Consider the following 18,026-nt stretch of genomic DNA (forward strand, 5'->3'; position numbering starts at 1 on the left):
CCAAAAAAAATAAATAAATAAATTTCCTAGCTAGGTATTCGATTATAACCAGGCTGTAATTTCATTATTATTATGATAGGATCAGTTCCAAACACTTAATAACTAAAGTGAATTTTATATGGTCACTTGTGTTCTATTTGAAGGGGAAAAAAAAAAAAAATGAGTTTCTGACCTTTTCTATTGGGTGGAACAAGAAAAAGACTACGCCTTTTTTTTTTTTTTTTTCAACTGGATTAACTTCAAGAACGTGCAGGACCATTTTTGATCGTATCTTTTTACCTTTAAAAGACAAATTTTATTTCCCCCAACCGTAATGTATTCCTAGGTAAATTCTACTTAAAAATGATTTATGCGTACAAAAATAATAAAAAACTCCGAAAAAGAATAAAAGAATAAATTTAGGAAAAAAATCCAATTGATAATAAATAATATCGACCACAATTCACCAAATAATTCGGGGAAAAAATAAAAAAAAAGGTCACAAAACTCTGACAATTGAAGAATTTTATGGACAATGAGAACTATACTCACTCGATATATTCACCTCGAATACAAACTTCGATAATTTGGTGAAAGAAAAAAAGAAATATTGATATATATCGCACTGAAAATAATACTACATAATCGAAATTACAGGACATGTATTCCTGCAACCCCAAAGTATTTCCCTCTCACCAATAAGAACCTGATATCTTATTTCTATCACATGAAAGAAATGGCTAAGTAACCAAAAAAAAAAAAAAAAGAAAAAAAATATTTAGGGGGGAAAAAATGGATGATCAGAACCAGAAGCAAATCTAGCAAGCACTATTCGATTAGCTCTGACCACGTATAATTTTCAGGCATCTTCTTTTTGATCAGGAGGGGTTCCAGCAAGCCAACCCCAGACACCACCTGAGCTCTGTCTCTGTTTAGCATTCATAGCTGCTTGCTCAGATGCAGCCTTTTGTCGTTGGAGAAGTTCGAGTTCCTTTTGTAATGTTTCCATTGTTTGGAGTTTCTGCCGTAATTCTGCAAGCTCAACCTGTGGGTTCAAAGAGTAATTAGCTGCTAATTTTTTTTTTCTGGTTAAGGATAATGGCAAGGTTCTCAGCAGAATGGTTTTATAATGATAAGGATGGTGGCTCCATCACTCCTGAAACTAATTACAGCTCCAGATTCTGAAGACTAGTAGGCCGCTAAAACCAATGCATCAGTGGAGTGAAAAACTTGTACTTAACCCAAAATGAATAAGGTCCAGAACCACTACTTGGTGAAAACTTGGTGGTGTTTCATGCCAACCACGAGCAAGTGATTTCATTACATAGAAATACTCAGACTTGCTATCTTATGTTATGATCCATTGGCAAAATCGTTCTCTAAAAGCAGCGTGCTTACCTCCAGTTTGAAACATCTTGATTGCTCAGCGGCAAGTTGACCACGAACAGATTGAAGCTCCTGCACAGTAAATACAATAAAATATAAGCGAATTTTCACAAGGCAAGAAAACGAACAATTAAGTGTGCCCAGGACTTTGATTATCAAGATTTAAAGAGGAAAACTCTTAAGCCAACTTGCATCTCTTGGTCACAATACTAAAAGAAATTTGGAAATGCATAAAAAGTGAAGAAAGTAGTGTTACAGGATAAACTGCCAACTAAAATTATGGCACCAGTTAAACTACCAAGGCTTTCATTTATCGTTCCTTCTACCATAAGGAATTTTTAGAAACAATTTTGTCTTTGACCATCATTTTCCTATAAAAAAAGGGGAGGGTGGGGGAAGACATCTTGGGTAAGAGAACTGAATCAAGTAAAAGGTTGCGAAACTTTGACCAAGAGCTCTTTGTTTGAACAGTTCCCACTTATAATTTTAGAATCACAACCGTCAAAACATTTACAAAGTTCAGGTACCCATGATTAATTGGAGGTCATAACTCTATCTCATTTCTAAAAGAAGGATTCTCACATTCAACAATCCTACATGCCTACATTTCCCATCATATTATCCAACTAAACAAATAAAGCTGCTCTAGCAACAAATAAAAAGCAACACCATAATCTAAAAAGAAACCAAATAGAAGATATCAATATTTATTGATAATCACCTTGTACAGGTCAGTGCTACGAGTCTCTGCTTCTGCCAAGTCCTGCTTTAATTGGAGAGTGTGCGACTTCTCCTTGCTAAGTGATGATTCTAATTCATCTTTCTCCGCTCTGAGGGATGCTATTAGGTGTTCATTGGTTTTCACGCCTTTGGATCTCTGCACAAGAATTAAAAGTTTTGAGTGCAAAATAGTAACATGTTTATGGGATGTATTCCCTTCAGCATTTTTTTGATAAACTTCCTTGCTTATCAAGAAATGGAATATTGGAGAGAGTTGGAGGCAGTGGCACAAAAACAAAGTAATACATCAAAAAGTATATATTAACTTAGATACTAATAGAAATTCAGGAAGCAGTAACAATATTTAAGTTTTCATCTAACATTCTAAAAGTGTGGGGTTATGGTTACCCCTAATACGTTCACAAAAAATCTTGCAAAACATTTGGCATATTCCTGAGTACTCTTGACTTGACTTAACAAGCATTTAGTCCCCAAGAATGTACAAAAACTAAAACCAAGAGATACAACAATGCATGTATAATAAACACAAATACATTTACATATATGCACACTCCCCCATCAAAAGTTGCAACTATCTTAGAAACATATTGATGAACTATAAAAAAGGCCAAATTTCTTCAATATCACATACCATGGGCTCTGAGTCAACATTGTCCATAACAATTTCTCTAATCTTTCCTTCTTGACCTGCTTCGAACTCAGACTCCACATCTCTGGTAGCATTTGTAGCATTATGCACAGCAGAAACACTGTCCGGCACAGGAGTTTCAATCATCTTTGATTGCAAGGTTGACTTGTGGCTTGGTTTAAGAACATTAACCTAACCAAAAATAAAAATAAAAAGATTGGAAATGTAAACAAGAGCAAAGAAGAAACAGACATTTTTAGCAAGTCCCCACCTCATTGCTGTAACGTCCATTGTATCCTCCAAAAGATACAAGTACATCTTCACCGCTGTGAGAACCTACAACCACACTCAAGCCCTGCAGAAAGAGTCAATCACACAGAGACTCCACTATTCACTGCTGGCAGTTATAATGATCACACAGTTGAAGAAAATAAATTACCAGACTAATGTTCCCTCATGTAGGTTAATATTCTATCCATGTCCATCATTAAACATGTTAACTATCCATTGAGTTAGCTTGGTAAAGATAGACCACATACTGATAAAGGTTTTGGGATTAGGGATAACTTAGAATGGTTTCAAAACCAAATCATATAACTAATCTTTGTTTAAATCATCTAACTAATATTCGTTTAATCCTGCTATCCCTCATTTGTATTAATCATTGTTCAGCACATGTTAACTCTCATCTATGTTAATCATTGTTCTACGTCAATAAGGTTCAATTTCTATCCTGTTATCAGATGGACTTACACATGAGTTTTAACTGTATTATTTTAGCTGGATATACAAAGTCGGGCCCACTTCTTAACAATTAAACTTTTTGAGGTTAATGGTAAATTAACAAAACGGATATCCAAGTCCAACAAGCAGTAATCCCCAGACCATATTAGCTGATTAAAATAGTTTCCTCAAAGTAAATACCTCACTTGCAACAGGTACACGCCCTTGAACAGTAGTTACCACAGACCAAACAAGGGTAGACATATTTAGAACTACAGTTTCTGAGGCCCCTGCAAAGAGCCAACAGGTAAAGTTAAGGCCAGATTATGGGGGAAGAAATTGAATTAAACGAGAACCATTACAAAGAATATAAAGCATAGATTTTTTTTAAAAAATAAAAATAAATAAATAAATTCACGAAAAACTATTTTCAGATCATTGTTGGAATTTCTTACATGATTATTAACTGATCCATACATTATCAGGTGAATTTTTCAGTGTTACTAGCTACTTTTATGTAAGTTATTTTTATCTACAAAGCACTTCATGAATTCAGCAAAATGACAAATACAACTTTCGTTAGAAATCACATTCCCCACTCTTTTAATACTAGTGTATGGTGTATCTAATATCAGTCACATCAACTCAAATGCTATCACAAAAGTTTCAGCCTAACACGCACATCATACAAGAACACAAACAGATAGATCATATCAAATTTTCGTTTTTTTCTCACAAGGAAGCAATCTAGAAACTAGCAAGTGTAAACCAGAGGTCTAAATACAAGGACTAAACCAAAGTATCTTATATCTAAATGCCAAAGTTTAATGACATACCACTTTTATTGTCACCACCACCAACAATAAACCAATTCTCCCCAACTGTCACACCTGCATGTCCAGCCCTTGGAGTTGGTATGTCTCCCTGTTGTGTGGGTCTTGACCATTCCATCTATGCAGTCAAATATATGAAAGACGTTATTGATGGATTCATAAAAGAAGAAGAACAAAAAATAAAAACAGCAACAACAAAACACTTGAAAAGAGTAGCTATCTTACAGCTTGCAAATCAAGCACATGCAAATCATTGAAACAAGTTGCATGAGAACCCCCACCAAATATAAGGAGGTAACGCTCAGCATGAACTGCAGCAGAGTGATCAGACCTCGGAGAAGGAGGTACCCCCCTGAGAATTAGTGAACAAATATTAATATAGGAGGCAAGGATGCAACTTCAATAACATAAGTTAAACCCATTTTTTAGTCATCAAAGTAAAAGAATTTGCATACTACCAAGTAACACCCACCCAAAAAAAATTTGTTTCTTTTTCAAATTTTAAGAGTATTTTTCTTGTATCTGTCACCAATTTCTTAATTATGTGAAAGAGCACTAAACGGAACCCCTCCCCAAAAGGACAAGTTCATTTTGAAACTGCCAATTATCTTACACAGCATCAATCTCATCCCAGGTCATTGTTTCCAGGTCAAGAATATGCAGATCATTCAAGAGACTTCTCTTTGCATCTTGTCCACCAAAAATCACTAAGCTAGATCCAACAAGGGTTACCGATTGACCTCCACGAGATACCTGCAAAGCATGAAGGAGAAAACGTGATTTTAAATGCTCATGAAAAACCCATTTATTACTACAATTAGGTTTCAACACTGAATGTCAAAATCTCATTTTATGCTTAATGAAAAATTATCAACGTACAGCTACACAAATAAGAAAAACAAAATACAATTATTTGACAATAAGCCATTCATTTAGCCAAAATCACTTCTATGTTAGGGACAAGGCAATGTCTAACTGAATTTTAAAGCACAGTAACTTCCAAAATATGGTCTGCCAAAGACTTCCTAGTTTACAGGTAGAGTATATACACGTATCAAATGTGCCAGTGTACAAATAACCAAGGAAACAGATAAAATACCGGTGGCTTTCCATAGGTCTTTAAGGCTGACCAACTGCAAGTCTGTAGATCAAATGCCTTCACTGTCATGAGAAAGAAGAAAGAAAAAATTATTACAAAGCATAATGTAAGAATATAAACCTAAATCTAAATGTTCGATACATCGGGAAATAAAGTGATTTATTGCCACAGGAAACATTACATCATAAGGAAAACTTAAAAAATAACAATTTCTACCCTGAATAGTTTCCGAAGGATCCTTTGTGTGTCCAGCAATTGAAAGAAGCTTATTATCCCACGGTATCTGCAGCAACAAGGAAATGATACTAAAGTATCAGTAAGAACATTCTGAGAAGAAGGAAAAAATAAATAAATAAATAAAACATAAACAGAAGCTGCCTTCTAGATGTCTAATCATATCAGTTAGAAAAAAAGTAATATCCGGTCTATACTAACCAGGGAATGACCAGCACATGGGGTAACTATAACCGGAGATGGTGAATCAACTGATTCAGACCCAGCCTTAGCCTCAATTCTTGACCAACTCCAACTCCTCAAATCCAGGACCTGTATTGTTTGTCTAATTAGTAGGAAAATAATAATAATATAACAACCTATAACTAAATCAATGGATTTAAAAAATGGAAACTTCAGTAGCAAAGGAAAGTACATACAGAGCTCATGATGAAAAAGCTCATAAGGAAATAACCAAAGAGCCACAGAAATATTGTTCCATTCACTAAATAAGTAAAAAATCCTTGGAAAAGTAGTCAGTACATAAGAAGCATGCAAAAGACACTCCAAAGAAATAGTTCCCAGAAATTTCAAAGACAACGCATAATGGTCTCCTCAACAGTGGCCAAGAAGAAACAAGTCAAAACAATGCCACCTACACTACTAATAAGTAAGGAGTAGCCTTAATCCTACACAGCATATACCAGTACCACACCTATTGTCTATATAGTATATGAACCATGTAAAAAGAATTTGCTTACATGAAGATCATTAAGGTAACGACCGTTGTGGTTTCCACCATATATGTACATCTTGTCTTGAACGACTGCTGCTCCATGCTGGGGAATGAGAAAGGTTTTTTTGAAAAAAGAAGAACAAGATTAAAAGGGTGACAATTACAAAGAGAGGACATGCCAATACCTCGTAACGGGATTTTGGTGGTTGACCAGATATGGGAGGTGCAATCCATTGGTCATATACAACAACTGGACCAAAGCCCTCTGAGACAACATCTTTATCCTGAGCTTCAACAGGACTCCCATTTTCAGTAGAGATTGTCTTCATCTCAGGATAAGAGTTCCCATTCTCAACAACTGGCTCAACTTTCGAATTATGCTACAGAAAAAACACACATTTGAGTTCTCACCATGATAGATCAATGCATTACTTATTTTATTACTTGGTAATGTAAAATATACAAGTAACACTAGCAACAAAAGGAATGGAGGGGGAAAAAAAAAAAAAAAAATGATGCTTACATTCATTTGTACATCCACAACAGGTTCTGGTACAAAATTTGATGCTCTTGAATACCAACCTGGATCTTCTTCCTACTCAACAAAGAATATCAAACAAGAAATATTAGCTAAGGTTTCCAATCACATCACTGAAACATGGACCCTAGAATCTGGTTTTTAAAGACCTCCAATATTTTCACAAAAAGCCGCATTGACTCAGCAGAATTCATATCTCCAAGCTGCTTCCAGCTGCACAGTGCATTTACAAAACACCATTATAAATGGAAACCATATGCTATAATCTAACATAGTTATTCTCTTAAAAAATTATATTATGAAAAAAAAAAAAAAAAGTGTAAATACAAAATCTGACAGCAACACCATACTCAAAAATAATCTCCTTGCAGATTAACTTTTGTTTGACAAAGACTACTCAGAATAGCAAAGTACCAAATATCTCCCAAGAATTCAGCCTAGTATTCCCTTTTCCCACAAAGTAATATATCAGCCAGTGTCATCATAATAAGAATGATATCTCCAAATTCTATGAAAATCCTAATTAAATCTCTATGAAAGAGCATCTAATCTACCAAAATGTTCTGTTTTTAACTGATACTATAGATCCTTCATCTGTTTTTCTTCAGTCCTCTTATGTACCTTAACCTTGCAGATCTCTTATAGAGTAAGTTTAAATACCTAATATGATAATAAAAATAAACTAATGGTACACGGATCAAGATTTTCAAATTATATTGACAACACATTCATGTGTGTGCGCTCTATACATGATCTTGCATAAACTTACAATGAGATAGGGATAGAAGAACTACTAAACAAACAAACCTGCTCCATTTGCTTTTCTCAATAGCATTCCAAGCACTAGGTTCAGGTAAGTTGCAAGGTCCAACGGTAGCCTGAGATGACAATCACAAATGTTATCACCATTACATTTGTACATAATCTCTCCATATCAAATCGGTATTTCCTTCGTCTAACTCTCCAGATCACGAATAAATAGTATAACGCATGGACAAAGTCTCAAATGTGAACATATCCAATGCATAAACTAACCGAAAACGCGAAACTTATAAATAAGAAAAAGGATAGAAATATATAAATATATGTGTACGCATTGCCGCATAAAATAAATCAAAATTCCAATTCTATAGGTCTCTACCTCCACGCTAATCCTACGAACCAATCCGAATCACAGATCAACATCCCCAATACAGTCAATCTACATTATAAACCCCAGATCTACCAAAATTACGCGCAAAAACCAATAACTAGGCAGGCAAACAATGCAAATCAAGCATTTCCAAACAATCAAAACCAAAGAAAATGAAAAAAAAAAAAAATGGATCACAAAATCGAACAGAAACAATAAAAAGAAAATGCACGGCATGTACATTTCTAAAGGAGCATTGAGATCGAAAAGCGAAGAATTAGGATTGCTCGAAATACCTGTTGATACAAGGCGTAGAGAAGGAGAGCTGATTCGGATTTGAACTTGGAGCGAACGGCTTTCGAAGAGGAACGAGGAGATCCGTCGAAGCCTGCGTAGGAGGCCGCGGCGTAGAACCTCTCCGGGTACTGGAGACCAGAGGTCGCTCGAGCCATGGCGGCCATCTCTCTCCCTCTTCTATCTATATATATATATATATATCTCCTCCTCTCTCTCTCTCTCTCTGTGTTCTTCTTCCCAGTGTATGCGTTGCGCGCAAAGTGAAACAACCTGGCGAGATGAGGGGGGTGGAGTGCAAGAAACGTATGTTTGTCTGAGATATTGAAATTTGGGAATTTTATATTTGTCAAAACGAAGTATGTGTTAAAGAGGTGGGGCTCATTGTTTGATGTTTCATGGTTTTCTTCCAAATATTTTATGTGATTTTGGTAGTGTTAATTATGTGAGATTCTTTATTTTCTATTCATCAAAAAAGAGATTCTTTATTTTCCTTTCTTTTCTTTTTTTTTTTTTTTTTTATAATTTTCTTTGGGATTGGTTTGGTGAGTTTGGAGTTTGGATCTTGTTTTTAGTTGGGTTTTTGAGCAAGGTGCTCTACCACGTCCAAATGTACCTTAATTAATTTCCTCAGTTAGCCCGTTCCTACTCAATTGAAAATGAGAATGAAAACGAAATGAAAATGATGGATTTTCTTGATAATGAAAAAAAAAAAAAAAAAAAAAGGACCTCAATATTTTTACTAATAAATTGTAATTGCTATTTCATGTCATTAAAAAAAAAATGTAATTGCTATTTAATACTAGAGGAAAGAAAAACTAAAGGGCTGTTTTTTTCAGATAAATAAAAACAAATGGTTGTTAGTGTCACAAAATAAAGGGTTGCTATTGACCATTTACATGGGCAATAAAATCAGCCATAAGTATAGTTGTCCACCTAATTCAGCCATACGTATATTCGATCCACGTTTATTGCAAATTTAGTTGCAAACCTACGCAATTACAGAGAAATTTTAAATTGTCTTTTTTGCTCATTTTTAATTGTTTGATTAGGCAATCAGAAAACAAAAAATGTGTAACGTTTATAACTATATCAGGCAAACGACTAATTAATTGTATTTTAAATAATTAAAATATAATAAAAGATATCAAGCAATATTCATTACAAAAACACAACACAAAATTCATCCTAATTCGGGTAGCGACGAATCAGAAGATTTGGTAAATAGTGATCTGATTGAGATCCATTAACTTTCAACATGTTTTCCTTATTTGTAATTTTTCAAGTGCTTATTCCATTTAAAAAAATAAAATAAAACAAGAAAAACTTGTCCCTTATCGAATCTAGGAAATCCTGTATTCTTGTTCAAATGATAACTTTGTGTGGCCAAGTCAGTGTAAGAATTATCTTAGTCCAGTCACATAATTTTGCAACGTTCCAAACCAACATTGATTTGAGTTGATTTTAACGAGGACATAAACACAAAATAATAAACTAATTTCTTGCACCAAGGCTTTTTTTTGGGGCTTGGGTGAATTCAGGCTTTTTGGCGTCTTGTTGGGTTGACAAATCCTTGTTGGGAAATGGAGTTTGACGGCCTCTTTTGTTTTAGCCCATTAAACTATTATATGGCCACATTTCATAGACTTTCTTTTCTTCCACCTTCGCTTCTTGATTTCATGCCTTCTAGTATCATATAATATATGTGTTTTTCTTTTTTTTTCTTTTTTTTTTTTTTTTCAGTCCGCACTTATTTCCCTATCGGAGTCAATGAACGGAATCTAGCTATTTATACATACTCGAATAAATTAAGTTCAGAAGTTAAAAAATCTGGGTTTTTCCAAGTATTATATATATATATATATATATATTGCTTAGAATTGATTGTTTTTGAGTCTACAAAAATTCAAATATATATATATATATATATATATATCAAGAGGTCAGAGTAAATGAGTGAGCAATTCTATGGAAGTCCAACTTCACCTCTGCCCAAACAGATTCAGGTGCTTGAGCGTTTAGCGTATATAATCTACCACTTCTGGCACAACAAACCGCCACATTGTGTCTACGAAAGGAGGGGCTCTCAACTTTGAACTCAATCTCGTAGTACTTCACATTCTTTTCACTATCTTCTCTCAAACTCGATTCTATCAAACTTGCTTTCACGTCTGGTCGTTTGCCTGATCCTGTTATGCTTCGTATTACAGATTCTCCTACCTCTTTTGCTCCTCCAAATGCTTCAATTCTGTGTATATAAGTTAAAGCACTCCATTAGCTCCCACTTACACGTACATTGACTAGGAGTTTTTGTTGCAACTTTATTAATTAATACACAAATTTCCAATGAAATTTACCCAAAAAACTAACTTGCAGTTCAATATATAATAGCCTTACTTGAAATCAAGAGGAACTGGGGAAACAATGACACTGACATTGAGCTCACCGCTAGTACCAGGAGGCCCAAATGCAACAATAGGTTCGTTTACATTTCTTCGTGGAGTGTTGTTTATTGGAGGTGGATCCAGTGATCTTTCCAACTCTTTTTTCTCAGCTGCTCTGTACAATAGTCTCTGATCTCCAACCCAATTTGCTGGGTACATGAATTCTGTTTGTTTATTTATTATTATTATTATTTTTACAACACAAAAGTTAAATCAATTCACTCACTATACATATATACATATATACATATATACTGTCTACTTTCATATCAATTTCAATTTGACATTTTTACAAACACTTTGTGTTAGACTACTGACCAAATCCTTGGTTGGTGTCAATGTATCTACTGTAGCCTCCAATTGGGTAAATTACATCCAGCTTGAGATTCCGACTAGTTTCCGGCGACAAACCCAGAAGAAAACTCGTAACTCCTCCGAAATCTGCACCCAAAGCAACCAGCGAAGCTGACCCAATACCCACCAGGAGTCGCCGCCTGAATGTGGTAGCTAGAGGAGCAAATTGTTCCGCTGGTAGTCTGCTTGTGTCTTGAAAATTACTCTCTTTCTTGTCGCCGGAGGACTGGTTCATATATATCCGGTGAAAGTAGCGTGCCATTGCCTTTTCTTTTTTTTTGGTTCTCTTCTGTTGGAATTAATGGCTTATAATTTTGGCCTTCGCGGGCATATTATCCACATCACAGACATACCTAGTCATGGACCTAGATCCTCTATTTTCATTTTCTTATCTCCAATCTCTTTTCACTGTTTAAAAAATAATATATTGTTTAAAGTTTAAACCCGTTTTACTGTTAACTCTCCTTTATAACTCCTTTTCATTTCCGTTTCACCATTGTCCACATCATCAATTTCAACAAAATTTTCTCAAATTTTAACTGCTTGCTGGGATCCACCATATTAAATAAAATGATTTTATTTTATTTTTTTAATATCCAAACGCTACCTCTGCCTTCTTTCTTGCCCATCCTAGATATTGGCAATCGAAACTCTACCCTCGGAGCCGATATTAGATAATTGCAAATTACTTTTTCTAAATCATTTGAGTATAAAAGCTTGACTAATTTTTGAAGTTTGTAGGGCCTTCTATATTGGCTTGATCAAGTTTTTCAACAACACCACATCCAGTCGGTGGAAGAACCTAGCATAAGGATATGATATTCCAACCTTGTTGACTAATAGATCAACACCAGTTCCAAATCTTTAATAATCTTGGAAATCCTTTGAATACCCATGAAAATGTTGTCAGTTAATCGATGACGATAGCTTTGATCTTGTCAAACTAGGGGTTGAATTGAATCTTTAACTTCTATGAGTTTTTCCAATTTTTGATCCACTAATTTCAAGTTAACGCATCTATGAGCTATTTGAAAGGCGGAGTCATTGCTTAATTGTTTTCCAGTCATGTTTTAACCACCAATGATGTGCGAGAAAAAGGAAGAAAGAAGGTTGGGGTTCATAAAAAATAATAATAATAATAATAAACAAATAAATTTTCTCATTTATTGCAATGGATCCTAGCAGGATTTAAAAATAGCTTATTGCAACTGTTGATATGGACAGAGATGAAACAAAAAACAAAAGTTGAGTTAAGAAGAGAGCTAACGAAGTTAGAAAAACAATAATTAACGGAAAAATGAGTTGTAATTTTAAATGATATATTCTATTTTAAATGGTGGAATAGGATAAGATAGGAAACAGAGAAATGAAGACAAAAGGATTCTGATCCGTCCATATTTTGTAATGGGTTTAGAATGCACCATGTAATTTAAGTATCATAAAATTATCAAATTAGAACCAATATTTCTTAAATTTTGTGAATTGTCCAATATTATATTAACAAAAATAGAACAATAGAATTTTTATTCCGATTAACTTCAAAAGTCTTGATGTGAAGATTTTCTTGGGGTGGTGCTAAATCAACAATACAGGAAATAAGGTGCAAGATTGTCGAAATTCAAAAGTGGATTGGTGCCAAACATTCCTGTTCTAATTTAGTTTTGTTGCACCTATTTTCTTTGTGAAATTTATTTTTTCTTTGTAAAATTTCTAGCCGTCGCGTACGGCCTATTTTAATTGTGGTAATAATACATTAAAGCGCATGGAGATTATTAGGATCTAAAAAGGTGATTTTGTGTTTGAAAATTTGAGCTCAGAATAAGGACTTGGGGTCACTTATAAAACACAGGGTCTATTTTTCCTTTTTTATTTTTTCGATGAAAAACACATGGTCTAATCAATCAAATTTTGATGAGTCAAAATACATGAAAGTAAAATGTTTTATAAAAACAGTGTCGTACTCGTTGAGAATTGCGATGAGGATGGTGGAAGAGTTTTTCTTTGCAGTTCGATCGGTGATAATACCTCTCTGATTTTGTGGTTCACATCTTTTTGGAATCCGGATGACATTCGACAAACGACAGCGTCACTTTCTTCATTGACTACGTCATAAATGACGGTTTCGCCATGTGAAATATTCGGCAAAATCCTACCTATACCTATTTTATTTTATTTATTTTCTTTAATTTGTCTTATGAAGTAGAAGAATCTTTTATTAAACAATTCTTATTGTTTTAAAATTAAATTAATTTTAACATGAATGTAATTAACATTAATTGTTAAAATAAAATTAATATATTGTAATTTTGATGATTAATATACATCTTAAAATGCGGATAATTCAAATGTAATTTAGACCCGAATAGTTATCCACTTAAATTCAAATTAAGCACAAGTCTAAAGCGCCTAAAAGGAAAAGTACTGCATGAATTATACATGCTAGCTACCACCATACCATGCATTTTTACGTTGTCCCGCACAGTTTTGCATCCTTCTTAAGTTACATTTTTTCTGTCTAGTTTAAATCAATTTCGACAAGTGAAAACAACATTTATATTTTTAATCAACTGGTAAAAAGGCCAAAAATCTAATATTTGCAACTCGTTTAACTGAAAAGTTTGTTTGCTAGCTCCACGATAACTCGTTAATGGGGCCATACAAGGAATTAAAAGAGAGGTACGTAACTAATGTTATTTATTAACTACAATTGAAGGAAAAGAAAAAGATAAATGCATGAAAAAAAAGGTTATTATTTAACCAAAAGCATATATGTAAAAAGAAAAGTAAATTAAGGAGAACTGATTAAAATTAACTAGTACGGAAAAAAAAAAAAGGGAAAATATATCTAGCTAGCTCGCTAGCTAGAGGGTCTCTTAAACCTCCCACAAGTTTTTCTCCATTCCTGTATGTTGCTCAAACTGATTTAAACCCTGCATATTCAGATGACCAACAAGTCCTCCAAACCCCATATCTTGCTGCTTTTTCTGCAAATGTATTTGTTTTTGCTCATGAAAATTTCCTGCTGCTGATCTAGCTCTTCCATTAATCCCCAAGAAATCCAGAGTCATCACATTCTCACTCCCATTGGAACCAACCCCATTAACAATGTTAGAATCTCCTCCACCATGCAAAACACTCTTGCTTTTCCCATTATTCTCCTCCATCTTATTCATAAAACCGCTGTTTTCGTCGAAAACTCCATCGAACAATCCAATTCCACCATGGTTTCCATTTCCATTGAAGAACTGCGGAGACGGTGAGGCAAGCTCTTGCGCGTTCTTCTTCATGAACTGCTGGTTTGCAAAAGTCCCAGCAGCTGCTGCTGCATACTCCATTGCCATCACTTGGGATGTCGACTGATTGTTAGTATAGGTTGAAGCCGGTGCCATGCTCGTAATATACCTCATCTTCTGCATGTTCATGGTGGCCGGAGAGCTCACACTATTAGTACTTACCGTTGCGCCCATTTCAGCAGCTTTCTGCAACAATGCCGTGGCGGACAAGTGGCCGGAGCTGGCAAAATGGTGCTCGTTTCCTTCGCATATTGTCGACGAATTCGCGCTCAGACTTCTAGAGAACATGCTACCGTTCATGTTCAAAGGTTTGTGAGGAACTTGAAGGAGTTCTTGATGTGGAAGAGTTAAAGGGGTTTTGATATCAGAATGGTTGAATTGATGAGATGTTTCTGTCGATGGATTGGTGCCGATAGGTATTGAGGACATAAGCTCTTTGCATATTTGGCCTTGTAAAATTGGTCCTATGTTAGACATTAATCCCTGCTGCTGGTTTGCTTTCACTTTGTTGTTTTCTTCAGCTATGGCGTCGCAAAAAGCTCTGTGGGTGATGAAACTATCTCTTCTGCAATTAAAATTCAAACCCATCAAAAATTTATTAAATTTGAAACAAACAGTTTTTTGTTATGGGTTTTCAAAGTTTCTATATTTTCTTAAAAAAATTATTCTTTGTTAATTTTGATTAGAAGTTACTCTAAGGGTTCAAGCTGCTAGGTACTTTTAGAAAATTGTTCGAACTCTTTTTAAAAACAGCTTTTTAAGTTTTAAAAGTCAAAAACAGTTTTTCAAAAACCATGTCAAACAGTGCGCCTTAGAGTAATAATATTTTTAGCCACAAATTTTTACCTGGAGAAGATGGTTCCGCAGTCGCACTTGTATTCTCTAGTGCCGCAAATCTTGGAATGAGCTTTCCAGTCGGATTGGACAGCATATTTCTTCGAGCATCTTTCACATTTCCATTTCTTCTCGCCATGTTTCCGGCAGAAATGCTTCTTGATTCCGGTAAGATCACCCAATGCCCGAGCCGGGTTGTGGTGGACACAGGAGGGTTCGGGGCAGACATAGACCCGCTTTCTGATGATGTCGGTGCTGCTTCTTTGCCGGAGCTTCCATGGAAGGTTGTGGCCTCGCCTGTGAAGCTGGAGGTTTTGGTCTCTTTGGAATCCCTTGTTGCAAATTTCACATACGAATCTGTTTGTTGCCAGAAGACTGTGTGGTGATAAAGCAATGACTTCAGCACTTGGATCTGCATTCCATGTAGATCAATTATTATTAATTAATTAATTGGCATTTTTTCACAATCTAGTGATCTGCATTTTATTAATTGGAAATGGCTAATGATTGATTAACACACACACACACACACACATATGTGTAGTATATGTATCTTTAACTTGATTTGAAAAGAAGGCTTTTCCCTCATAATTATTGTGTTATTTTTCCTAGTAAAGTTTTAATTTTTAAAAATATTTAAAATCCATATAATGGACAAGAAAAAGTACCTTTTCTTCTGTCGAAAAAAAAAGACAACAAAAAGCAAAAAAAGAAGAAAACAATAGAATAATAAGCACTCTTTTTATTTATTTATTTAAATATTGGGCGCGTAAGAAGTTGAACTCTGCATCATGGTCGCTTTGATGATACTAAGCACCTTGAAAGATTTGATCCGCAAAATTTGGTTATAATTTTTTAAAACTTTTATATTAAAAAAAAAAAATAGAAAGGAAGTAACTTGAAACTTGAGACAAAATCAAAGCATATAAGGGAGATGTGATTCGCTTACTTGAAACAGTTAAGAACAAAATAAAGAAGCGAAAAGAAAAAAAGAAAAAAGGAGAATATCGGTCAAGGGGGAGCCTACAGTTTATTTCAATAATTGTAATAGCCAGCCAATAATTGAACCTCTTCACCTACTTACACTCATCAATATTTTCCCCTTTTTTTTCTTTTTTTTTTTTAAAGAATTTTTTGCCCAGATTCATCATCTTTATCTCTCAAAAATAAAGGAAAAAAGAATCAGAGAAGCCGATATTCATGACCTGCTCTCTTTGAACTGAATATCAAATCTGTCTTCACTAACCTTAATTTTTATTCCCCCTTGGCCGCCAAATTGAAGTACTTCTAATAATTGAGCTAGAAAAAACCCAATAAATTAATTTTATATATAAAAAAAATGCAAGTGACTTTTGTTGAAAACCAAAAGGTCGGTGGATCAATTAACTAAAAAAATAATTAAAAAAAAATTAAATATTTTGAAATTTAAACCAAAAACTACAAGCTAGTACTGCTTGATTATTATTAGAAAAGTATAAACTCAATTAGTTTTTTTTACACCATGCTTATAAATCAACCACATAAAAACCCAAAAATTTTCTAAGATTAGTTTTCCCCATCTTAAAGATCTAAAACTTCATGTAATTCTAGAGAAAAATTGACCATGATACATAGACACATCTAGAAACAAGATCTCAGATATTGATAATTATTTACATATGCATATATATATAGTTGATTATATATAGTGAAATTCTAGTTGAGTGTCTTACCTGGAGTTCCTGGTTGATTTCTTTTCTTTTTAAGTGGCGGAGGCTGAAGCTGCTGAGTGGTGGAGCCATTACTAAAAGTTGTAGATGAAGACATGGAGTTTGAGACGCCATGGAAGTGTTTGAGTAGCTCTTGCTTTTGCTTTTGCTGTTGATGAACTTCTTCTCCGCCTGTATTATTTCCTGAAGAAAAACTCCCACCGTCATCAACACCTGTGATTATTGACATTGAAGGGGCAAAGAAAATGATAAAAATATATATATCGTTTTTTTTTTGGCAAAACTTTTTGTCTTTCTTTCTTGCTTTCTTTCCAAACTCTTTGTTTCTTTCTCGCTAGCCTTATCTCTTTTCTTTGCTGATATGTATATCCAGCTCTAGATATAATAAATAAAGATGATATATTGTTTACTAGAAATATATATAAAAAATAAATAAATAAAACAGAAAAAAAGATGGGATTTGTTGCTACTAGAGGAAGACAAAACCCAGAAAATTCTCCTTCGTTTATGGAGAGAAGAAAGAGAGATCAGTTTTTTCTTTTGCAAAGCATAAGATGAACAAAAAACCAGTCTTCTTTGGGTTTGAAATTGTAATAAACATATATATACACTGACATATTTATATATTTATTATTGTCTATATATTTTAGGAACTGTAGACTGCTGGTAGCTTGCTAAAGAAATGCCCCTAACATTGTTAAGTTATAATGCTATTGCCCTTTTCACATGTTTAGGGCAATTATTTTCAAATGCCTTGATTAATATTTTACTTTCATCTTTTAGTATTTATTAATTGTTTTTCAACTTATGGATTTCAATTGGTAGCTCCTAAATAAAGATGTTCAATAATTAGCTAAGAAGATGCACCATTCTAGAATCTAACAAACAGTACCTGAATTAATTAGGACATTTGTTGTTAGTCTTTTTTTTTTTTTTTTTTTTTGGTGAGGACGTTTGTTAATTAGAAATGATAAAGGAAGCAAATATTAGTACTGATTTTTAGCCTCCCACACCCCCCCAACAAAAAAAAAAAAGCATCGATTATGCAAACAAATCACTGTTTATTATTCAGCTCTAAATTCCAAGAATT

General features: G+C 34.2%; 3 protein-coding genes across 4 annotated transcripts; all 3 read right to left on the minus strand.

Moving 5' to 3' along the window:
• Positions 1-385: 385 nt before the first annotated feature.
• LOC107411930 (acyl-CoA-binding domain-containing protein 4) lies at positions 386-8,783 on the minus strand. Its single transcript, XM_016019616.4, has 18 exons — positions 8,305-8,783; positions 7,684-7,754; positions 7,026-7,089; positions 6,862-6,933; positions 6,524-6,718; positions 6,364-6,441; positions 5,825-5,935; positions 5,606-5,672; positions 5,390-5,451; positions 4,904-5,043; positions 4,516-4,642; positions 4,294-4,408; positions 3,659-3,747; positions 3,006-3,089; positions 2,738-2,926; positions 2,087-2,242; positions 1,378-1,437; positions 386-1,024 (listed from the first exon to the last, which is right to left on the minus strand). The coding sequence occupies exons 1-18, from the start codon at positions 8,467-8,469 to the stop codon at positions 839-841; spliced, it is 2,031 nt and encodes a 676-aa protein (XP_015875102.1). The 5' UTR covers positions 8,470-8,783; the 3' UTR covers positions 386-838.
• A 1,340-nt stretch (positions 8,784-10,123) lies between these two features.
• LOC107411900 (psbP domain-containing protein 7, chloroplastic) lies at positions 10,124-11,675 on the minus strand. Of its 2 annotated transcripts, none has more exons than XM_060811784.1 (3): positions 11,065-11,675; positions 10,700-10,895; positions 10,124-10,550 (listed from the first exon to the last, which is right to left on the minus strand). In XM_060811784.1, exons 1-3 carry the CDS (start codon positions 11,360-11,362, stop codon positions 10,238-10,240), a joined length of 807 nt encoding a protein of 268 aa, XP_060667767.1. In that variant the 5' UTR covers positions 11,363-11,675; the 3' UTR covers positions 10,124-10,237. The 2 variants fall into 2 exon arrangements, with proteins under 2 accessions (XP_060667767.1, XP_015875060.1); XM_016019574.4 differs by having other exon boundaries at positions 10,700-10,910; positions 11,065-11,551.
• Positions 11,676-13,781: 2,106 nt separating this feature from the next.
• Positions 13,782-17,533, minus strand: LOC107411927 (protein indeterminate-domain 7). The gene is made up of 3 exons (XM_016019608.4): positions 16,940-17,533; positions 15,240-15,639; positions 13,782-14,958 (listed from the first exon to the last, which is right to left on the minus strand). The coding sequence occupies exons 1-3, from the start codon at positions 17,163-17,165 to the stop codon at positions 13,974-13,976; spliced, it is 1,611 nt and encodes a 536-aa protein (XP_015875094.2). The 5' UTR covers positions 17,166-17,533; the 3' UTR covers positions 13,782-13,973.
• Between the last annotated feature and the right edge of the window lie 493 nt (positions 17,534-18,026).

The sequence above is a fragment of the Ziziphus jujuba genome, chromosome 10 (genome assembly GCF_031755915.1).
Source record: "Ziziphus jujuba cultivar Dongzao chromosome 10, ASM3175591v1".
Taxonomy (NCBI): Eukaryota; Viridiplantae; Streptophyta; class Magnoliopsida; order Rosales; family Rhamnaceae; genus Ziziphus; species Ziziphus jujuba.